Source organism: Lissotriton helveticus, chromosome 3_1 (assembly GCF_964261635.1).
Source record: "Lissotriton helveticus chromosome 3_1, aLisHel1.1, whole genome shotgun sequence".
NCBI lineage: Eukaryota > Metazoa > Chordata > Amphibia > Caudata > Salamandridae > Lissotriton > Lissotriton helveticus.
Genome location: NC_136061.1, coordinates 402,902,354 through 402,926,618, shown reverse-complemented (window position 1 = coordinate 402,926,618; position 24,265 = coordinate 402,902,354). Strand labels below are relative to the sequence as shown.

Here is a 24,265-nt window from a genome sequence, read left to right as displayed (position 1 = left end):
GTGATCTGATGCCTTTTAGGTGTTGTCTTCTTCCTTTGCTGGCAGGAAAACTAAGTAAGCTACCTCGCCAGAAAATAATGGTTTGCAGTTGAAGGTTTTATGACTGGAGACTCCCATTCCTAATGTGAGAATTGGACTCCTACAGGCGGTGGCTGGGCATTCATAATGAGCGGGTTGTATTCACGCAGGGGATGAGCATTATTGATTACCAGTTGAGATTGCATGGGCAGGGTTTGTGTATTATTCAGGGGGGGCTACCTAGGGGATGTGAATTCATAAAAAGCAGCTGAGATTCTCACTGGCAAGGGGACGTGTTCACCATGAATACCTACAGGCAGGAAAGAGGGTCCCCATTTATTAACTACTTGAATTCTCAGATGCAGGGGTATATGTTAAAGATGAATGGTCTGAATTCCCACACAAAGAGAGGAGAGGACGCCTGTTAAAGAAGAGAGGCTTCTATTCGCACAGGCAGGCTGGAGATCTGCACTCAGGAGAAAAGGCTGGGATTTACATAGGCAAGGGGTCGGATTTCCAATGGCACAGACAGCATGTTCACTAAAAGCCGCAAAGATACCGGAAGAAGGTGGCAGGGAGGTTGTGTAGGGTGCATATTCATTGGTGGCTTGGATTCCAGAAGGCAGAGTGCATACATCAAGATGAGTGACTTAACGTGCAACAAAGCCAGTGACTGCACACTCAGGAGGAAAGGCTCAGATAATCAGCAGGAATCTCGCAGGTGGTTGCCCAAAGGCAGCACGAGTAGGGCAAAGGAGAGAATTGCGGGGCATATTACCAACGATTAGCGATATTTAACGCTAACGAGGCTTAGCAACGAATTTTTTAACGCTAAGCATCGCCGGAAATTATCGCAGAGATAACTTGCTATTAGCAAGGTTTATCTCAGAAGTGATAAAAATCCTCACGCTAACTGCCAAATGAGAGATTATCACTGGAAAACCAACGATAATCTCTTGAAGTTTGGAGTTAGCTTGATGATAGGGGCTCACAAACTTAGCCATGATATCCACCTTCCATAGGATATCATGGCTAAGTCAGGAAAATACCAGGTGTAAAAAAAGCAGTGCTAACCGCGGTTAGCACTGCTTTTTTTATCACTAACCGGGTTAGCGAAATCCTTGATAATAGGAGAAATGTCGCTTAACAACATTTCTCCTATTATTTTTCTCTGGAACGCCCCCTTTGCATCTCATTAGAGATGCAAGGGGAAGCGTAGAGAAAAAGGGTGCTAACGTGCGAATATGCGTGTTAGCACCCTGTTGCTGATAGGGAGATAATTTGATCTCCGCTTTCTTGGCTTTTAAAGCCAAAAAAGCGGAGATAAATCCCTTGATAATATGCCCCTGCATGCCTAGAGAGCCCAGAGGTAGAATATTGTATGACCAGTTTCTTAACTAGATGTTACTGCTTCTGCGATGACAACAATAAGAAATTGCAATAATAAATAAATTACTTATCTTCTGTAAGACGTTTTCTGGTCGATTCTCCATCTAACCACAGATTTCCCACCTTTGTTCCCCTGGTGTCAGACTGGATCTGGAAAAACTTCAAAGCAGTACTACTGTGCACTCTGAGATGGCACAATGCAGTTACCCATCAACTTTGTTCTGCTCCAGAAATGACAAACTGAGCCACATATAAGCACCACTCATGCTTGCTGACTTCAGTTTCTGTTACAGGGTTGTCTGTGCCCTTAGACACAGATTCCATTAGCAAAGTGGCATGACCATTTTGCTGATTCCTAGGTTGGGAACATTTTGATGGAAAAGAGTCCATTCCACAGAATTGGGAGGTGGGGTGGGAGTACAATAAGGAATCTGCAGTTAGATAGATCATCCACCTGAAAGAGTGCTACCAAAGGTAAGTAACTTGTTCTTTTGATGACTACATCTAACCGCGGATTCCTCACTTTGTGAATAGATACCAAAGCAGTACCTCCCAAGGTGGTAGGACTGTGGACTGCTTCAGATCATAAAGTCCTGCAGGATCGAACACACAAAATGCCCATCCTTATTTGATCTGACTATCAAGACAGTATTGTGAGAAAGTGTGCGCTGATGCTCTACGTAGCAACCTGAAAGATATCCAAGAGGGTCACTCTGTATTCCAATGCAGTAAATGCAGCCTTGGTTGGAGCAAAATGAGCCTGTAACCCTTAAAGAGGCTGCTTCTTAGTTAGTGCATAGCAAATATTAATGCAGAGAACTATCGACCAAGAGATGGTTGATCTGCACTGGCTTTCACCTTTCTTTGCCCCGAGAAGCCCACAAATTGATGAATGTCCATCCAGTGGGCTCTAGTATGATCAGTGTAAACAAGGAGGGTTCTTTTGAGATCCAATCAATATAGTCAATACTTCTCTTTCAATGGAAGGCGTGGCAAAGAATGCTGGATGGGTTTTAACCTACCTGACATGGAAAGGTGTTACTACTTTCAGCAGGAATGCAGCTCAAGTTATAAACAACAGTTTGAATGAAAAAAAAAGTCTTACAAGGCAGCTGGACCTAGAGAGCCACAGTTCACTTGTTTGACAAGCGGACATTATTGCGACCAGTAAGGCCGTTTTCAGGGTCAAGAGGTGTAGTGGACAACTGTGCATTGGCTCCAAAGAGGTGCACATTAGAAAAGTGCAACTGTTGTTTCACAAAGGGCTTTGGCGGAAACATGTGCTGTAAACCCTAAACAAACCTCATTACAACAAGTGATTTGAACAAAGAAGGCGGATTCAGCAACCACAAAAAGAAAAGCTGATAGAGCAGACAAGTTACCCTTAACAGTGGCCAGTACAAATCCTCTTTGGGTCAAAGATAAAAGAAATAAAACCATCTGCCAGTTTTGCTGGTATGGGTCCATCTGTTGGCTGTCACTCCAATCCACAAACTTGTCCCAGCACTCCGCATACACCGTTTCTGTGGAAGGGCAGCTCTCTCCTGAGGTTGTTGATTTCATCCCAGCGGCTAAATCAAATGGAATCAACTGCTGCCATTCATTCTCCACGCATGGAGGTACAGGTTGCGTAGGCCTGGTGGGCCAAACCCTGCTCTGCTGCTGAGACAGACAATCCTCCAGAAGCAGTGGCTTGATCAGAGGACAGATGCTCATGCCCAGAGGTTCCTCATACCACACTCTCCTGGCCCAGTTTGGAGCCACTAAGATGACTCTGAGGGGGGTCATTCTTGAACTTCTTTAGAACATGACCCAGGGGAGGTAAGCGTGGGAAGGCAAACCGGAATCCTGATAGACGGTATGCATCTACGAGAGAGAGCATCCTTTGGGACTTCAGTGCACAAAAAAATGCTGACATTGCACGTTCTTGGAAGTGGGGAAGAGATCGAGCCGAAATTCTCGCCACTGCTAGAAGACTACCTGCAGTACTTATGGGTGTCACTGCTATTTGTGATCCGCTAAGCATTGGCGGTCGAGTTAGTCTGCCCTAGCATTTAAAGATCCCAGAAGGTGGTTCACAACCAGAGAAATTACCTGATTGTTTAGTCAGTTCCAGAGGTGTAGAGCCTCCTGACATAGGACCCAAGACTCCATCCTGGCTTGTGGCAGTACCACGCAACAATGATGTTGTCTGTGAGAACCTGAACCAGCCTTCCTTTGATGGTTGGCAGGAAGGCCTTCAATGCCAAGCGAACTGCCCTCCACTCCAACAGATTGATGTGGAGTTGGGTTTATGCCAGAGGCACTTCTGATCACCACCTATCCTAGATGGCATCCCCAACCCAGCAGCAATGCGTCAGTCACCACCGTCCATTCTGGGTGGATTAAGGGGGTCTGGTGCTGGCCTAATCGCAGTCGAGCAGTCACCACTTCAGATCCTTTGTAGTCTGCTCCGAAACATGGATGGACTCCAATTCCTTTGGTGCTATACTCACTGGGACTTTAGATCCCATTGCAGAGCCAGCATATGCCATCTGGCACAATCGACCAACAGCATGCAAAAGGCTAACAATTTCAGTAGCCCCAGAGTCATCCTCAATGAAATCTAGGATAGAGGCTGAACCACTGAGATCATATTACACAAGTCCTGAACCCTCTGCTCAGGGGAAAAGGCATTAAACTGCACCTTATCCAAAATAGCTCAGATGAATGGGTGCATCAGAGAAGGATTCATGTGTGACTCGGCAAGTTGATAGTGAGCCCTAACTATATTAGAAGGTTCGCAGTCATTTGGAGGTGGTCTACAACTGTGTGGGATGAGCAAACCTTCAACAGGTAGGGAAAAACTGAAACCCACAACCTCTGAAGGTTTGCTGCAGCCACTGTCATCAACTTTGTGTACACCCAAGGAGCACTGGTGAGGCCAAAGGGGAGGACAGAAAACTGAAAATGCTCTTGGCCCACTATGAAGCGTAGATAACAAATATGTCCCTGCAGGATGGAAATATAGAAATAAGTGTCTAGCAGGACCAACACTACCAACCAGTTTCCAGGATTAGCAGACAGAATTTGGGCTAACGTAAGCTTCTTGAATTCATGCTTTCGCAGGAAGGCATTTAGAGGATGAAGAACTAAAATAGGATAAATGCCTCCATCCTTCCTCGGCACAAGGAAGTAGCATGAGTAACACCCTGTTCCTGTTTAAGAGGCCAGAACTGTCTCTATGGCCCCTTTGGCCGAAAGGGTCTGTAATTCCTACTACAAAACCAACATGTAGTCCTCTGTGAGTCGGCCTGATGGGCGGAGAAGGGGTGGCAGGGTAGAAAGAAACGGGAGGGTAAAGCCCAAAAAAACACTTTGGAAGACCCATTTGTTGGAAGCAATGTCTTGCCGCTCTTGGAGGAAATGACGGACCTTGCCTCCTACAGGGTGGCGGTGTTGGACAGGACACACTAAAATGGTTTAGATGTTGTGATTGCTAGAGGTGTGAGGGACTGAGCGGCGCATTGCCTCTGATTTTATGGATGATGTCTCTGGGATTGATGACTTGACCATGATAGGACTCAGGAACTTGTTGCACTGGCGTCTGATGTTATCTATATGCCAAACCCCTAGCATTACCACCAAATTGACTAAATTATTGGGGAAGCTGCCTGGCAGTTGTGGAGACTTCCAAACGAGCTACTGCACAACTCTTTGAAACTTTCGAGGACAGAGTCCTGTTCTCACTAAAGAGGCGAGAGACTTAGAATGACATATCCATCAAAGATGCCTGACAAGCCCGGGAAGTCTGGGGACCTCAAAGCATGGTGCCAAATCACGACGCTTATGCCAACTACCTGACTTAAGTAATCAGTCATATCTAGGCCAGACCAGATACATTTTGCTGCATCCCGGTCACCCTGAATAGTTTGGGCTAAAGACACTGGTAAGTCAACAGGAGCCGCTGATAAGATCCGATTGTCATGTCCCATAGCACATGGGTATAGCACTCAAAGTGGCAAATGCTGTCTACTGAACAGATGGCAATATCAAAGGAGAAAAACATGTGTTAGCCGCCTCCATATACTTGTATTGGCGATAAGGAGGAGGGATTGTAGGAAAAGCGTTAGGGTTGATTTTGCAGGTGGACCTCTGCACCGTTAAGCTCTCCAGAGTTTGGTACAGCATAAGAAAGTCAGACCCAATTGGAGCCATTCTATGATGACGAGTGACCTGTCTATTGACTGGGGGCCCAGAATATGGCTTTGATCCGGTGCCTGACAGCAAATTCGTTAGGGCTCCATTAAATGGAAGAAGAGGTTCGGTCGGAGGCTTGTGAGGCGGAAGGGCCCCCGTAAGAATGTTAGTCTTAACCGCCGTAATTGGGAGCTGTAGATCAATATTCTCTGTAGCTTGTGTGATCATTACAGCAGATGGCTCCATGTCTGGGCAACAAAGGGAGACTAATCTGGTGTCTGAGGAGGAGTCCAGGCTACTGACATCCTGCAGCTCTTCGTACCAGTTCTCCTCCTCATAATGTGGGAAAGTTTGACCCCATTATCACCAGAAGTCTGACTGTGGTCTGAATTGGAGCCCAAAATCTGATGTAGTGTCTGTGTGTCACTGTACAGTAAAGGCAGTAGGTAGGAGTCAGAAGGATTACCATCTGGGCTGCCACAATGGGATCAGGGCGCAGCTTGGGCGGGTGTTGAGAAAAGTTTGGCTCAGAGTCTGAAAGTACCCTAGGTAGGGGATCCTCCTTCGGTGCCAGCATTGATGTCAAAGGTACCAGCACAGATTGTAGTGCCAGACGAAGACGGAACCGCAGCCGGTGCAGAACCTGAAGCGGTTTTAAAGTGCACAGAGGGTGTAAACTGTGAAACCGCCAAAAGCAGTCCAACTGGAGGCCTTTGCAGACCCTTAGGGCCTGGAGACACCCCGAGGGAGCCGGAAGATTGGAAAAATGACCAACATAGCTTCCCTAAAGGCCCCGATTGGTTGTGACATCACCAGAGGAAGCGGAATGGCAAGATGCATCGAGACCAGATTCGGAATTGGCTCCTCAAGAGAACGGGAGTGAGACTGTGTAGCATGTTGACACCTGTGCGCCTTCTCTGGAGAATGCAAGGAAGGAGCGGATTCCTTTTAAATTTTGTTTACTTCTTCTCTGAATTACCCAAAGACTTCGACCACAAAAAATATCTGTCACAGGACACTGCTTTTGACTTTGACTGAAAAGGAGTGGAATCTTGCGGTGTGTTGCGATACAGAGCTTTACTTTGTGATCTCGTATGGCCTTGGGTTCATCTGGGCACAGTCTTCGCAGTTTTTGGAGTCGTGTCCAGACACCAGACACACACCTTGTGGGGATCTGTCAAAAACATCAATTTGCAACAGTACCTACAAGGTTTAAACCCTGAAATTTCAGGAGGGGACATTGCCTTTACACAAAGGAAAAAGCTTTGACAACATTTTTTGGGAAACAATCTCGTCAGAGCCTAAAGGGGTAGAGCTCCAGAACTGCGTCTGAAGGCACAGAGGGGGAAAGGAACCTTCATTGACCCACACGGTGGTATTTATTTGCAACTCGTCATTCCTGGAGCGGAACAAAGTCGGCGTAAAGCTGCACAGTGCCAAATATTGGTGCACAGGCATAATGCTTGAAGGTATTTCTAGATCCAATCTGATGACCTGGAAATATTAAGAAGCTGATAAATCTATCAGAAAACATGTTAACATAACTTCACGTTCTTCTTTGCAACTCTAGTTCAGCCCTAGAAAAAGTATCTTAAATTCTTAACTGTGGCTTAATAAAACCCTTGCTGTCAAGCAATATTTGAATCCAGCAGTTACATGAGGTCATATCAAATATTGACTTGGTGTTCCTGTTTGTGATGCAAGTCTTGAAATTGTGAAACGTGGCCCCTTCTCATAAAAAATATCTTCAAAGACCGGATTAGTAGCTATGGAGGACAACAGAGACATCATCAATATATATATATTCTCAGAGATGTTACTGTTCTCTCCCTACCGACCAAAGCATCCCCAAATCTAGAGCGGCTCACCAGGCACTAGCAGAGCCCTCACACAAGTTCTAAAGTGCTCTGTGACAGGAAGATGTGGGCATCCCAGGGTTCCCGCTCCCTAATAAAGCTGTGGCAAGAAGATATTTCAGTGGAAGAGCATCTTCTCTTTTGGCACATCGTGGTTGCTTGCATTTCTTATTTGGAAGCCATTTTGTAGCCAGTTCTTGTGTGAAATGCTGCTACTCCGGAATCTCATCATGGTACTCTGGGACTTCTGGGTGGTATCCTGGAACTTGAGCATGCCACTCTCCCAGTGATTCCATCATGTCATCACATGGCACTGTTCTGTTCATGTCCTCCAACTGATAGTACATATAGTTGCCATCTTTGCTCTTCACCTTGGCACAGCACAATGAAGCACTTTTGATGAAACAGAGGGAAACCAACGCCAGGAGCAGAACAAGAGTGGCTGTGATGATTATCCAGATTTGCCTGAAAAAGAAAGAAGCAGAATATTTACTCAGGTACGCTCGATAAGCAGTGATGGAACAGGTGTGAGCAGCGACACAAGGCTTTCCTTTCCCCAGTCCCACTGAGAGTGAATCAAGCCTCACTCAAATGTTACATACTGAAAAACAATTCTGCATAAATTGGTCCTTCCTTTGCATACAATGTAAATAAACAACTTGGGATAAGTGTTTCCTTAGACTGAGTACACACACACACATAGTGCGGTGCGAAAAGTTATTCGCTTTCAGGAGCTCTGCAAACTTTAGCAGCAAATTCAGTCTTCTGCTTTGTCTGTGTTACAGCTCTATAAGGTAGGCCTAGTATGAGAGCTGGGGAAATCCTGACTGGTTTATCAGAGAGCTAGGTGGCCGGCTGAGCAGTACTACTCAGTTCCTCATGGTATGCACTGGTAGAACTCCATCAATCAATCAATCAGAACATTTGTAGAGCGCGCTACTCGCCCGTGAGGGTCTCAAGGGGCTAGGGGGCGGGGGAAGGCAGATACTGGTCGAACAGCCATGTCTTGAGGCGTCTCCTGAAGGTCACCAGGTCCTGTGTCTTACGTAGATGGGCGGGGAGGGTGTTCCATGTCTTTGCGGCAAGGTGTGGGGAAGGATCTGCCGCCGGTGGTCGTTCGGCGGATGCGTGGGACGGTAGCGAGGGCGAGTTCGGCAGAGGGAAGTTGGCAGTTCGAGGTGTAGAAGGACAGCTGTTCGTTGAGGTATGCTGGTCCGGCATTGTGGAGTGCTTTGTGTGCGTGGGTTAGGAGTTTGAAAGTGATCCTCTTGTTGACCGGGAGCCAATGCATGTCTCGTAGGTGGGTGGATATTTGGCTGTGGCAGGGGAATCCAAGGATGAGGCGTGCGGAGGCATTCTGTATGCGCTGGAGTCTCTTCTGGAGTGTAGCCGAAGTTCCTGCTAGAGTGCGTTGCTGTAGTCCAGCCTGCTGCTGACGAGCGCCTGGGTGACTGTTCCCCTGGTTTCGGTGGGGATCCATCTGTAGATTTTTCAGAGCATTCGGAGGGTGTTGAAGCAGAAGAAGGAAACGGCGTTGACTTGCTGGGTCATGGCGAGTGTTGAGTCCAGGATGAACCCCAGATTGCGTACCTGGGTAGTGGGTGTCGGGGCAGTTCCCAGCGTGTTCGGCCACCAGGAGTCGTCCCATGCAGAGGGGGTGGAGCCGAGAATGAGGACCTCTGTCTTGTCCGAGTTCAGTTTCAGGCGGCAGGTCTTCATCCATTCTGTGACGACTGTCATTCCCACGTGGAGGTTGGATTTGGCGATGGCCGTGTCTTTGGTGAGGGAGAGGATCAGCTGTGTATCGTCGGCGTATGAGACGATGTTGAGTTGGTGTTGTCGGACGATGTTGGCGAGCGGTGCCATGAAGATGTTGAAGAGGGTTGGGCTGAGGGATGATCCTTGGGGTACGCCGCAGATAATCGTGGTGTCTTCGGATCGGTATGGGGGAGGCGGACTCTCAGGGTTCTGTGGGTGAGGAAGGAGGTGATCCAGTCCAGGGTTTTGCCTCGGATCCCTGCGTGGTGGAGTCGTGTGTGAAGGGTGTGGTGGCAGATGGTGTCGCCCTTTTCTAGTATGGTCCTGATGTCGTCAGTGGCGGCGATGAGGGCGGTCTCGGTGCTGTGGTTGCGGAATCCGGATTGGGAGGAATCCAGGACGTTGATCTCCTCCAGGAAGAGAGTCAATTGTCTGTTGGCGGTCTTCTCGATGACTTTTGTTGGGAACGGAAGCAGGGAGATGGGTCAGAAGTTCTTGAGGTCCTTTGGGTCCGCTGTGGGTTTCTTGAGTAGGGCGTTGATTTTGGCGTGTTCCCAGCTCTCTGGGAAGGTGGAGGTCTCAAAGGAGCTGTTGATGATCTTTCGAAGTTGGGGTGCGATGATGGTGCTCACCTTGTTGAAGATGTGGTGAGGGCAGGGGTCGGAAGGTGAGTCGGAGTGGATGGTGTTCATGATTCTGGCGGTTTCTTCGTCACTGACGTTGTTCCAGGAGAGCAGGAGGTCGGTGCGTTTGGTGGGTGTAGATGCTGGGGTGTCGGCGTCTCTCGTTTGCGTCTGGGTATCGAAGCTGTTGTAGATGTCTGCGATCTTGCGGTGGAAGAAGGTAGCCAGGGAGTCGCAGTTCTTGTGACGGTGGGATGTCGCCAGAGCTGGGGGTAGCGAGTTCTTTCACGATGTTGAAGAGTTCTTTGCTGTTGTGTGCGTTGTTGTCGATGCAATCCTTGAAGGAGGTTCTTTTGGTGGATCTGATGAGCTGGTGGTGTCTGCGTCTGGCGTGCATGAGGGTTGTCTGGTGTCTGGTCTTTGCGCCATTGCTTCTCGAGTTTCCTGCAGGTGTGCTTGGAGTTCTGGAGTTTGTCATTGAAACAGATGGCACTGGTGTTGGTGTGTCTGTTGGAGGGTTTCCTGATTGGGGGAGGGTGTTGGCGCAGTTGTCAATCCATAGCCCGAAGTTGTGGGCTGCTGCGTCGGGTTCGGGGGGCTCGTGAGGAGGGTCTTGGGCGAGTGCGGTGATAAGCTGGTCTAGGGTGACTTTTTTCCAGCTGCGGTGCGGGATGCGTTGTGGTTTGTTGTGTGGGGTGCGTTTCTCGAAAGAGAAGTAGATTCAGTGCTGGTGGGTCCAGTGGAGTTCGGTGGTGTGGCTGAAGGTGACGTGGTCTCTGGCAGAAAAGATGGGGTCGAGCGTGTGTCCAGCGGCATTGGTGGGTGTCGTGATGAGTTGTTTGAGTCCGAGGTTGGCGAGGTTATCGATCAGTGTTATGGAGTTGCTGTCGTTGGCGTTCTCTAGGTGGAAGTTCAGGTCTCCGAGGAGTATTTAGTTTGAGGAGGTGATAGCGTGCGCGCTGGTGAGGTCAGCGATAAATTCGCTGAACTTTAGTTGGGGGCCCGGGTGTCTGTAGACGAGGGTTCCTCTGAGGGTGGTGTTGTTGTTGACGTGGATCTGGAAGTGTAGATCTTCTGCCATGTTGAGGGCGTCTTCGGTGCTGGTTGAGACTCTGATGGTGTCCCTGTGGATGATGGTGATTCCTCCTCCAGGTTTGTTGTTGTTCCGGTCTCTGCGCGTGATCTTGTAGCCATTGGGATGGCTATGTCCGGTGCCGAGGAGGTGTTCATCCAGGTTTCCATCAGGAAGGCGACGTCCGGGGTGGAGGAGTCTAGCAGGTCCCAAAGTTTGACGGCGTGCTTGTGGATTGAGCGGGTGCTGAGCAGTATGAAGCTGAGATGGTTGTGGCCTGCAGTGTTGGGATGGGCAAGGCGAGCTGGTGTGCGCTGGCTGGAGAAGCTGCAGCTACGGCAGGTGAATGGTCTGTGGGTGATCTTCGGTGAGGCCTGGAAGCAGGTGGTTTTTCGCCCGTTTTTGAGTCCGTGGAGGGTGCTAGCGTCGTAGCGGCATCGGGTCCTGAGGGGTTCGCGGGGGCCAGGGGGTCTGGCACTGGGCACGGATGGGCGCAGACGGGCTTGCCTTAGGCGCGTCCGCTGCGCGACCGTGGAGAGGTCGGCATATGTAGGGGCGGGGGGAGAGACGAGCAGCTGGGGGGCATAGCGGGACACGGGATGGAAGGTAAAAACCAAGAAACACAACAAGGGGTCAACCAAGAGGAAGACATTATTTTTGCTTGCCAGTTGTGTGGTGTAAGGTGTTACTGAATGGGAGCGGTATGAGGGGGTCGGCCTCCTGGGCCCACCTTCTGGGACTGCGGAAGGACATCAAGAATGGCTTGTCAGAGTGACGGTCCTAAAGTGATGGCAAATCACTTCCTGCTATGGCAGAGAAAGGGTCTACTAAGCCCACCTTCACATTAGGAATTTTGGACCACGTGTTTCAAAAACCTGAAAGGACCAGGAAGGAAGAAGCCGAGGACACACAGCCTTCAGAGTGACCATTAATAATAAAGAACAGGATTCCTCTTACTCGGACAGGACATTCTGCTGTGCAGGCGAAATGTTGTCCTTCCCGGATCCGAGCATGGAGGCAAAACACTGGCTTACTAAAAGACAAAAAGGAGACTTAATTTAAAAGACAAAAAGAAAAACGCATTTCTAATGTGATTAAAAAGCGAAGCAACATGCAAATGAGATGGCGCCAATCGAGACCACTTCAGACTCGGCTCCAGCCAAGCCTATTACAGCCCAGCACACAGACACACAAGGCAAGGCACTCGAGTCGAGGGTGCTGAGCACAGCCACGTCCGACCTCCGACGGCCATTCGAAAACTATAAAGGTGCAGCCAAATACCAGAACATGGGTCAGCTTTAATCACTTTCACTAAGTTGTTCAGTTCTGGTCAGGACTAAATCCATAATGCTGTGCAAACAAGCGCAGCACCCACACACACAAACTCTGCTCTGAGGGTTTACTTTTATGCATACATTTGAAACTGAGGGATTGCGGAGTGCACTGGCACCTCTGTGAAGTGCCAGTGTGAGAATGGGGATCGGTGGAGGCAGACGTGCACTCCCTGCTGTGTGCGGTAAAGATGCCCCTGTGAGGGTGTTTGTGAAGGGGTATGCCCAACAGGGGGTTGCCTTGCATGGACCACATCAGCATGCCATTCAGTGCAGAGCTGGACGCAGAAGGGTCTGTGTGTTTGTTTTTCTCTTTTCTAAGGTGAAAACATTAATTCTGAAAATCTGAGCTAATGTATAAGCTGCAGGCAGCACATCGGCAATTACTGCTCTGTGTTAAGCTGTGCAGTCACAGACCCCACCTGTGCATGGACTCCGCCCTCAACAGCATCTTGATATGTGGTGTGCTCAGAAGTGTACACAGCTGTGTGGACCACTGTATGCAACGCTGTGCAACTGTTAGTATGTGCACAAGTGAGCACTAGCAAATGAAGTATGGAGCTGTGCTCTGCCATGCTTGCACAAGGTACAGGCAGGCAGATGTGTGCTGTGGCGGGTGAGTCCTGAGATGACACTAGCAGGTATGTGGAGACGTGTGCCCCCGTGCGGACCGGTAGGTATGGATGCAGAAGGGTGCTCTGTGGCTTCGTGTGTGAATCTGCAGTGTGTACCAGCGGCTGTGCGAAGACGCATGAGGGTGCCCGGGCATGCTACCATGTGTGCTGCACGCACATAGAATAGGGTACCAGGAGGCCTACACAGAGCTATGAACTAACGTGTGTATGTGGAGGGGTGTGCACTACTCGGGATCATGTAAGTGTGGGCACTGGAACGTTTGCGTGGAAGTGTTTACTAGTAAAGCACAGGGATAAGGTATCCATCACAGAGAGGAAACCCTGTTACTGTGGAGAACACTCCACAAGAACGGAGGGGGCTGGGAACAGAAACCATACAAGAAAGCCACTACCTTTGTAGAAGGAGGAGTTCACCCCCAGCTCGTGGCTCACATTGCAGCTGCCCGTCTGGGTATGGCAGGGGCACATATTCTCACAGCTGCACATCTGCTGACAACGAGGACCGTACCATCCGAGGTTACACTCTGGGGGGAGAAGAGCAAACAATCTGTCAGGTGCTTGGAAACTGCACTCAGTACAGGGGGTGGGGGGGGTGGGGGGGGGAAGAGGTCAACACTTATACATGGCTCTTGGTGTAACAACAAGGGACGCATGAGAACTCAGGTGACATACATAAGTTAGTGATTAAACCCGTATAAATGGCCGGGAAAGGATCTGACGGTAACTTGATGCACGAACATCCGGCTTACTTACAATATAAGTGATTTACAGAAGCAACAACCACTGACTGGACTCTCTTATGCCAGGAGTGCATTGTGAAAACCACATTTTTTTTATTTTGCTTACAAGTAACAAATTTAGATCACAAGTCCCCTCCGTGTACATAAAACTCGGAGCATACTATAAAGTTCGCACTATCTCTTTTGGTACTAGACGTAGAGTTCCATCTCCAGAATCCAGCGAGGTCCTACTTTGCCAACACAGTTCCAATGCCTAGCAAAGCCTGACCCTCCTCCCTCCCCCCGACCCCCGGTTACCTCCCAAGTCTTGCAGTAACCCCAGAGGGCCAGTCTGTGTGAGGGACTGACTGATGTAGGCAGCACTTCTGACAAGGACGCGAAGACACTGGGTCCAGTATCGAGACCTCACTGGACATCTCCAGATACCATGATACCTCCTCATAGTGAAAAGATTTTGGGGACCTGACATAAACTATGTGGCAACACTTCTGTGGGGTGAAGCAGACCCGGTGTGAAAGTGTCAGTTGAACCAGACAGAGTTTAGCTGAAGTCACAATTGTGCATGCACGGGGCCATGGTCGCCTCTTGCCACTCGCGGCCAGCCAGTCACCCAACGTGTCCATTTCCTCCTAAGGGAAGCGAATGGATCCGGTGCGTAGCTACTCAAGCTCTGTAGATATGCGACCCCCTCTTTACCCAGTGGGCCCATAACCTCCTTCACCTCTATGGAGTTGCATTCTGCAGCCTCTCCCACCTCCTGCCGACGTCCCCCAGGGGCACGTCCCAGCAGGAGAGCTCGGTAGCACTGCGACTACTTAAGGTCAAACTCTTCCTGCCGTTCCGAAAAGGATTTCATGGAGCTGCCCAACCAGACGTCCCCAAATTTGGAAATCCGATAAGGCCCCACCTCCCAAAGCCAGCTAATTACTTGGGTTAGTCCAAGCACCACCCACAAAGGCGTCTTCAACGCTGGCTTGGCGCAGGAGTGCATTTGTCGATTGTAGGGGCAGGGTCTCAAGGCAGTGAAGCAGGCCCCCCCCCCACCCCTACCGCGTGGGATAATGGGGGAGTCTGTGTATACAATCCATATTTATCAGTAACGGATCAGAGTGAATTTGAGAGACATTTCCACCTGTTGCTGCACTGCGGGTTCTCGTTTGTTGCTCGGTGGAGTACGAGTGAATGCCATGACTGTCAGCCACAATAGCAATGAGACTCAGGAGAAAAATTAACTGGACACATTGTACATAGCGGTATATTACTGTACTGAGCAGCGCTTCATTGTTATTAAAAAACAATTTATTGTATTTGTATTACTCTTTTTATCAATATTTATAACACGTTATATATATATATATATATATATATATATGAAGACGACTATTTCCTCCCAATTCGAAGAAAATTGCACAGACTACTCACGATGCTTCAATGATTTTATTAACACGAAGTCAGCAGCTCCCTACCGACGCGTTTCGCCACTTAAGGCTTGGTCACGGTAAATGTGATCAGTTACAAGCTTCTATTTACATCTTAAATCATTAACACAAAGAAAGGACTTTTCGTGTTGGTTTGCACAGACTAACTTATAGTCGCGATCTTGGAGTGTGTCTTAATGTCGTTTTTGCCACCAAAATATACACAAATTAAATTTGCAGCAGTTTAACAGTTTATACATATTTGCATTGCGTTTGCTTCATATCGCCCAAGTGGGCAAATCAATTTAATTGATACACTGATAAATTTATCAATAATTCCTAACACTTGGAATTTTATAACGCCTATTTGGGCATTTATAACAAAGTATACACACTATTAATAGTTGTGTTTCCACAAATCATACAGTCCAAAAGTTTATCGCCTGATCTGGCATAAATCATGCCCCAGTGGGCTTGTGTACCAAATCGCAATGCCTGAACTGATTCACTCCACAATTTACAAAAAGTCTTGCCCCAGTGGGCTGATCATGAGTGGCTCTCCTTGTCTCCAAAGTAATGTTACGTTTGTCCTCCAGATCTTATTGCACGTTCCTGCATGAAAAAGATGTAATCATTTAAAATTCATGTATTCAACATATGTACATTTTAAAAACTAGAGAGAGATATCAGGACCTTATTGCATTTTCATAGGTGGACTGCCATTTCCTCACTACAATTCATACCATTTGGGTGTAAGGTCTCAAAGTCAATGATATATTTAGACTCGAGAATTCTCAGCTGTCGCAGCCTATCACCTCCCCTTACATTTTCTTTGACTGCATCAAGTACCACAAATTTCAACAAATTATCATTTTGGTTGTGGTGTGTCTTGTAATGTCGGGCAACCGGGTAAAGTTCGTTGTTATTTCTAATTGCCCGTTTGTGTTCTAATATCCTAATTTTTGCCCTGTGTTTGGTGCTCCTGATGTAAAATTTCCCACAGGGACAAATTAAACAATACACACAATACTCGGTGTTACAGTCAAAGTTCCCCATGATGGAAAAAGGCCTGGAGCTGTTGGGCATCTGGATTTTCTTACAGTTCGCACTTCCTTTACAAGCCTTGCACTTCATACAACACTCAAATCCTGCTTTATTCCTGGCTGTGGTTTTCTTTTTTGACGAAACCATATTTATACTTAGCTCGTCTTTCAGTGATCTTCCCTTGCGAAAAGTAATCTGGGGGTTCTCTGTTATGTGTTTGCTTAAGAATTTATCGGTAGTTAGAATTGGCCAGTTTTTTGTCAATATCTTCCTCACCTGATATGCTTGCCCAGAGTAGGTGGTAATGAACCTTACTGTCCCCTCCTCCTCACTCAAATTTCTTTGTTTGGGTACAAGTAATTCCGTTCTTGCCATGCTATCAACTCTGACTATTGCTTGATTGATGGTTTTTGCAGGGTAACCTCTCTCCTTAAACCTGTCTATCATCACTTGTTTTTCTTTCTCAAAGTTGAAGCTATCACTACTATTGCGTTTGGCTCTTAACAGCTCTCCAAAAGGTATACTTTGGATGAGACTGTAAGGATGAGCACTAGTCGCAAACAGCAAGCTGTTCCCCGCTGTATCTTTTCTGTGCAGGCTCGTGGACAGTTTGTTATTTCTGACCTCCACTATGGTGTCAAGAAAGATGACCTTCTCACTGCTTATGTGAGAAGTTAGTTTGATGTTCATCTCGTTGTCATTTAGACTGGCAATATATCTCCTGGCACTCACTTCATCTCCCCTCCAGATACAAAAGATATCATCTATAAAGCGAATCCAGAGTATCACTCTTTCCCCCTGGTCGCCTTGGCTACTGGACACCTGCTCCTCCCACCAGCCCATGAATAAATTCGCGTAGCTGGGGGCGAAGCAGGTGCCCATCGCCGTGCCCTGTATCTGCCTGTACAGTTGATCAATAAAATAAAAAAAGTTGTTAGATAGACAAAATTGTGTCATTTTGATTAACATATCACTGTGTGGCTGGGCAGTAATTGATCTCGCTCTAAGGAAGTGTCTGACTGCCTGGATGCCAGTTTCATGTTTAATTGATGTGTATAAACTGGTCACATCCATAGTTATTAATAAATAGTCAGATTCCCAGGTTAGGTCATGAATTAGGTTTAAGAAGTGCATGGTATCTCTGAGGTAAGCAGGTAGGGACATTACAAAAGGTCTCAGGAAGTAATCTATATATTTAGATGTTACCTCCAATTGTGACCCCATGGATGACACAATAGGTCTCCCTGGTGGACATAGTGGGTTCTTGTGTAATTTTGGCAGTAGATATAAGACCGGTGTTTTCGGGTGTTTGCATTTCAGTCCTAGATATTCTCCCTTTTCCAAAATTCCCTGTTCATACCAGTTCAATAGCATGCCATCATATGTCACTTGAGAGTCATATAATTCCTCCATAGAAGCTTTACAATAACATTGTGTGTCATCAAGTTGTGATAGACCTTCTCTCAGATATTCAGTCTTGCCCCACACCACAACATTTCCTCCCTTATCCGAATTGCGGATTACAATCGAATCATCATTTTTAAGGGAATCAAGTGCCTCATATTGCAATCTAGACAAATTATATTTAGCCAATCCAGCAGTATTATGACGAATCTTCTTTAGATCTTTAGTAACACTCCGCTCAAAAACATCAATTGCATCACTCTGGACAAGAGGAACAAATGTGGATTTTGGCTTAAAGCCACTCTTACACGGTAATGCTGTCATTACTGCATCACTGTCAGTGTTAGAGACAGTATCTTCCACTGTGTCAACCTCATTTCTCTCTTGTATAGGGGTCACATCTGGCATTAGCGGATCAGTTAAATCATTGGAAACCGTATTTGTAGACACACTCAATGCTTGATTTTGAAACCATTTTTTCAATTTCAGTTTACGAATAAAGCAAAAAGTATCTATTCGTGTTTGAACATAGTCCATTCTCCTCATTGGACAAAAAGATAACCCCAACGAAAGTAAGTCAGTTTCAATGTTATTTAACTCACGTTTTGAGAGGTTGACAACTGTCATCATGTTCCTTTTCTTGCTCTGGTCTGCATTGGTGGTGGTGCGGGTATGTTGGAATCTCCTTTGCTTCCTCCGCCTCGCTTTTTGGTTCCTCTGGATCCTCTTGCTATGCCGCGAAAGTTTCGTCCTCTGCCCCTGTGAAAATCCTGATCCACTTGGCCCCCTTGTTGATTTTGTTTCGCTTGGTTTAGCATTTGAAATTGCGTAAGGAAATTAATTCTGCCCGTAACTGCTTTTTGAATTGGCGTTCCCGGTGCACTTCCTGTTGCATTAGAGGCATTCTCATCAGATGCATCACTTTCTTCGGGGGCAGTACTTTCTCCTTCCAATGTGAGGTTTACTTTACTTGTATCTACTTCATTCATATTCACCTTTAGAAACAAATGATCATATTTCTTGTGAAATGTTAGGGTTCTACCCGATTGATAATCCTGGAAGTCTCTTAAGAATTTCCTTTGTTTACGTGCTGTTATTTCGTCTTCAAGTTTGTTAAGACGCACTTCAAGCTTGGTCATAAAGTCTTGAATCTTCTCTTGGGTGGTAATACTAGCCAATTCTGACAGTATATCATCAATTTGTTTTAGTAATTTGGCTCTGTCCTTTATAGCGTATTTAATTAAGATGCGCATCATTGTTGCTGTGCAGTCTTTTGTATTACTTGCCCATTCTTCCAGCATCTCTGGGTCTGGATTATCAAAAGTGGGGATAGTGTAAATCCTCAGTCCTCTAGGTGCCCGCTGTGCATCCAAGTATTTCTGTAGGGACTCTGCTTCCCACCATTTTGCCACCTCTTTACGGTGCAATTTATCCAATTTGTTGAATAGTTGTTGTATTTTTACTTCATTGGTTAGGAGGGCTTGGCCTCCTTGTTGTTGTTGGCCCTCATTTCCAGCTCCAGTGACGGGGTCAGTGAAGAAAAGCCGGTCCGACATCTCTCTTCTTTTCGCTTCAAAGCGAGCCGCCATTTTCGTGCTTTATTAGTTGTGTTGTTAAGCGCTAGTCCTAGCGCTTTAGCATCATGTGTGGGCTCTCACGTTACAATCACGCTTGAGACCCACTCCGTTACCGCAAATATTGCAAGTTCAGTGGCTCACCAGGTCTCCCTGCGACGGCATCTACCGCGTTTGTCTTCCGCGGGAATTGCCGAGGTCGGGTTCCACTCCGGGTTTTCCTTAGCCACTCTGCTCACACGTTAATAATCCACCGGTCACGTTAGGATTACTTGCGAACTTGCTCACCGCCCTCTCCCAATGCGGTATGTGCCGCTTGCTTAATTCCGAAGATGTTCACGGCGGAGTTCTTTTGCGGGAAACCAGGAACATTTTACAATATGTACGACAACCATTCCCGGCTGCTCCCAGTCTCTGATTACGGCGAGTCTGTGCGGGTGCCGTCCACCCTATTTATGAAGACGACTATTTCCTCCCAATTCGAAGAAAATTGCACAGACTACTCACGATGCTTCAATGATTTTATTAACACGAAGTCAGCAGCTCCCTACCGACGCGTTTCGCCACTTAAGGCTTGGTCACGGTAAATGTGATCAGTTACAAGCTTCTATTTACATCTTAAATCATTAACACAAAGAAAGGACTTTTCGTGTTGGTTTGCACAGACTAACTTATAGTCGCCATCTTGGAGTGTGTCTTAATGTCGTTTTTGCCACCAAAATATACACAAATTAAATTTGCAGCAGTTTAACAGTTTATACATATTTGCATTGCGTTTGCTGCTCCAAGATGGCGACTATAAGTTAGTCTGTGCAAACCAACACGAAAAGTCCTTTCTTTGTGTTAATGATTTAAGATGTAAATAGAAGCTTGTAACTGATCACATTTACCGTGACCAAGCCTTAAGTGGCGAAACGCGTCGGTAGGGAGCTGCTGACTTCGTGTTAATAAAATCATTGAAGCATCGTGAGTAGTCTGTGCAATTTTCTTCGAATTGGGAGGAAATAGTCGTCTTCATAAATAGGGTGGCCGGCACCCGCACAGACTCGCCGTAATCAGAGACTGGGAACAGCCGGGAATGGTTGTCGTACATATTGTAAAATGTTCCTGGTTTCCCGCAAAAGAACTCCGCCGTGAACATCTTCGGAATTAAGCAAGCGGCACATACCGCATTGGGAGAGGGCGGTGAGCAAGTTCGCAAGTAATCCTAACGTGACCGGTGGATTATTAACGTGTGAGCAGAGTGGCTAAGGAAAACCCGGAGTGGAACCCGACCTCGGCAATTCCCGCGGAAGACAAACGCGGTAGATGCCGTAGCAGGGAGACCTGGTGAGCCACTGAACTTGCAATATTTGCGGTAACGGAGTGGGTCTCAAGCGTGATTGTAACGTGAGAGCCCACACATGATGCTAAAGTGCTAGGACTAGCGCTTAACAACACAACTAATAAAGCACGAAAATGGCGGCTCGCTTTGAAGCGAAAAGAAGAGAGATGTCGGACCGGCTTTTCTTCACTGACCCCGTCACTGGAGCTGGAAATGAGGGCCAACAACAACAAGGAGGCCAAGCCCTCCTAACCAATGAAGTAAAAATACAACAACTATTCAACAAATTGGATAAATTGCACCGTAAAGAGGTGGCAAAATGGTGGGAAGCAGAGTCCCTACAGAAATACTTGGATGCACAGCGGGCACCTAGAGGACTGAGGATTTACACTATCCCCACTTTTGATAATCCAGACCCAGAGATGCTGGAAGAATGGGCAAGTAATACAAAAGACTGCACAGCAACAATGATGCGCATCTTAATTAAATACGCTATAAAGGACAGAGCCAAATTACTAAAACAAATTGATGATATACTGTCAGAATTGGCTAGTATTACCACCCAAGAGAAGATTCAAGACTTTATGACCAAGCTTGAAGTGCGTCTTAACAAACTTGAAGACGAAATAACAGCACGTAAACAAAGGAAATTCTTAAGAGACTTCCAGGATTATCAATCGGGTAGAACCCTAACATTTCACAAGAAATATGATCATTTGTTTCTAAAGGTGAATATGAATGAAGTAGATACAAGTAAAGTAAACCTCACATTGGAAGGAGAAAGTACTGCCCCCGAAGAAAGTGATGCATCTGATGAGAATGCCTCTAATGCAACAGGAAGTGCACCGGGAACGCCAATTCAAAAAGCAGTTACGGGCAGAATTAATTTCCTTACGCAATTTCAAATGCTAAACCAAGCGAAACAAAATCAACAAGGGGGCCAAGTGGATCAGGATTTTCACAGGGGCAGAGGACGAAACTTTCGCGGCATAGCAAGAGGATCCAGAGGAACCAAAAAGCGAGGCGGAGGAAGCAAAGGAGATTCCAACATACCCGCACCACCACCAATGCAGACCAGAGCAAGAAAAGGAACATGATGACAGTTGTCAACCTCTCAAAACGTGAGTTAAATAACATTGAAACTGACTTACTTTCGTTGGGGTTATCTTTTTGTCCAATGAGGAGAATGGACTATGTTCAAACACGAATAGATACTTTTTGCTTTATTCGTAAACTGAAATTGAAAAAATGGTTTCAAAATCAAGCATTGAGTGTGTCTACAAATACGGTTTCCAATGATTTAACTGATCCGCTAATGCCAGATGTGACCCCTATACAAGAGAGAAATGAGGTTGACACAGTGGAAGATACTGTCTCTAACACTGACAGTGATGCAGTAATGACAGCATTACCGTGTAAGAGTGGCTTTAAGCCAAAATCCACATTTGTTCCTCTTGTCCAGAGTGATGCAATTGATGTTTTTGAGCGGAGTGTTACTAAAGATCTAAAGAAGATTCGTCATAATACTGCTGGATTGGCTAAATATAATTTGTCTAGATTGCAATATGAGGCACTTGATTCCCTTAAAAATGATGATTCGATTGTAATCCGCAATTCGGATAAGGGAGGAAATGTTGTGGTGTGGGGCAAGACTGAATATCTGAGAGAAGGTCTATCACAACTTGATGACACACAATGTTATTGTAAAGCTTCTATGGAGGAATTATATGACTCTCAAGTGACATATGATGGCATGCTATTGAACTGGTATGAACAGGGAATTTTGGAAAAGGGAGAATATCTAGGACTGAAATGCAAACACCCGAAAACACCGGTCTTATATCTACAATCTAAAATCATTGACCTGTTACCAATCAAAGCCAGGAAAACTATCGTGCATGCACTTATTACACCGCACCTGGACTACGGGAATGCTCTCCTTCTAGGCATCAACCAAAAACATCTACACCAGCTGCAGTGTGTACAAAATGCAGCAGCCCGTTTGGTATTAGGCCTTCCCAAAAGAACTTCTGCCAAAGCTGCATTATCCAAATTGCACTGGCTCCTCGTAAAGGAGAGAATTAAATTCAAGAGCCTCTGCTATGCCCATAGGATAGCCCACAACAAGGGTCCCACCTACTTAAGGAGCCTCATGACCATACACCGCCCTACCCGACACCTGAGGTCCTCAGGAATGTCCCTTTTCAAACTTCCCCGCATCCACAGAGCAAAAATCGGTGGTCGCTCCTTTCGTTATCTGGGAGTGAAGCACTGGAATGCTCTTCCTACTCATTTAAGAATGGAACCATCGGAAACTCTATTCAGAGCTAATTTGAAAACCCACTTGTTCCCTCAATAACTCCGCCTCGCTTTCTCCCTCTGACTTGATTCTGGGTTGAGATTCTTCAGCAATTAGCGCGGGGATACACAGTTGTGCAGCCATGCGCTCAATAAATGTCTTATTATTATTTTTTTATTATTACTGCCAAAATTACACAAGAACCCACTATGTCCACCAGGGAGACCTATTGTGTCATCCATGGGGTCACAATTGGAGGTAACATCTAAATATATAGATTACTTCCTGAGACCTTTTGTAATGTCCCTACCTGCTTACCTCAGAGATACCATGCACTTCTTAAACCTAATTCATGACCTAACCTGGGAATCTGACTATTTATTAATAACTATGGATGTGACCAGTTTATACACATCAATTAAACATGAAACTGGCATCCAGGCAGTCAGACACTTCCTTAGAGCAAGATCAATTACTGCCCAGCCACACAGTGATATGTTAATCAAAATGACACAATTTTGTCTATCTAACAACTTTTTTTATTTTAACGATCAACTGTACAGGCAGATACAGGGCACGGCGATGGGCACCTGCTTCGCCCCCAGCTACGCGAATTTATTCATGGGCTGGTGGGAGGAGCAGGTGTCCAGTAGCCAAGGCGACCAGGGGGAAAGAGTGATACTCTGGATTCGCTTTATAGATGATATCTTTTGTATCTGGAGGGGAGATGAAGTGAGTGCCAGGAGATATATTGCCAGTCTAAATGACAACGAGATGAACATCAAACTAACTTCTCACATAAGCAGTGAGAAGGTCATCTTTCTTGACACCATAGTGGAGGTCAGAAATAACAAACTGTCCACGAGCCTGCACAGAAAAGATACAGCGGGGAACAGCTTGCTGTTTGCGACTAGTGCTCATCCTTACAGTCTCATCCAAAGTATACCTTTTGGAGAGCTGTTAAGAGCCAAACGCAATAGTAGTGATAGCTTCAACTTTGAGAAAGAAAAACAAGTGATGATAGACAGGTTTAAGGAGAGAGGTTACCCTGCAAAAACCATCAATCAAGCAATAGTCAGAGTTGATAGCATGGCAAGAACGGAATTACTTGTACCCAAACAAAGAAATTTGAGTGAGGAGGAGGGGACAGTAAGGTTCATTACCACCTACTCTGGGCAAGCATATCAGGTGAGGAAGATATTGACAAAAAACTGGCCAATTCTAACTACCGATAAATTCTTAAGCAAACACATAACAGAGAACCCCCAGATTACTTTTCGCAAGGGAAGATCACTGAAAGACGAGCTAAGTATAAATATGGTTTCGTCAAAAAAGAAAACCACAGCCAGGAATAAAGCAGGATTTGAGTGTTGTATGAAGTGCAAGGCTTGTAAAGGAAGTGCGAACTGTAAGAAAATCCAGATGCCCAACAGCTCCAGGCCTTTTTCCATCATGGGGAACTTTGACTGTAACACCGAGTATTGTGTGTATTGTTTAATTTGTCCCTGTGGGAAATTTTACATCGGAAGCACCAAACACAGGGCAAAAATTAGGATATTAGAACACAAACGGGCAATTAGAAATAACAACGAACTTTACCC

At 46.4% G+C, this 24,265-nt stretch overlaps 1 protein-coding gene across 1 annotated transcript in view; it reads right to left on the bottom strand.

Annotated features, from left to right (window-relative positions):
• Nucleotides 1-7,373: 7,373 nt before the first annotated feature.
• The window catches only part of NAGPA (N-acetylglucosamine-1-phosphodiester alpha-N-acetylglucosaminidase), a 167,364-nt gene continuing 150,472 nt past the window's right edge, over nucleotides 7,374-24,265 (bottom strand). Inside the window, exons 9-11 of the mRNA XM_078680175.1 lie at nucleotides 13,254-13,385; nucleotides 11,853-11,928; nucleotides 7,374-7,907 (exon numbers count right to left, since the gene is read on the bottom strand). Coding sequence (XP_078536301.1) covers nucleotides 7,655-7,907; nucleotides 11,853-11,928; nucleotides 13,254-13,385 — 461 coding nt within the window. The 3' untranslated portion in view covers nucleotides 7,374-7,654. The remainder of the gene's footprint in view (nucleotides 7,908-11,852; nucleotides 11,929-13,253; nucleotides 13,386-24,265) is intronic.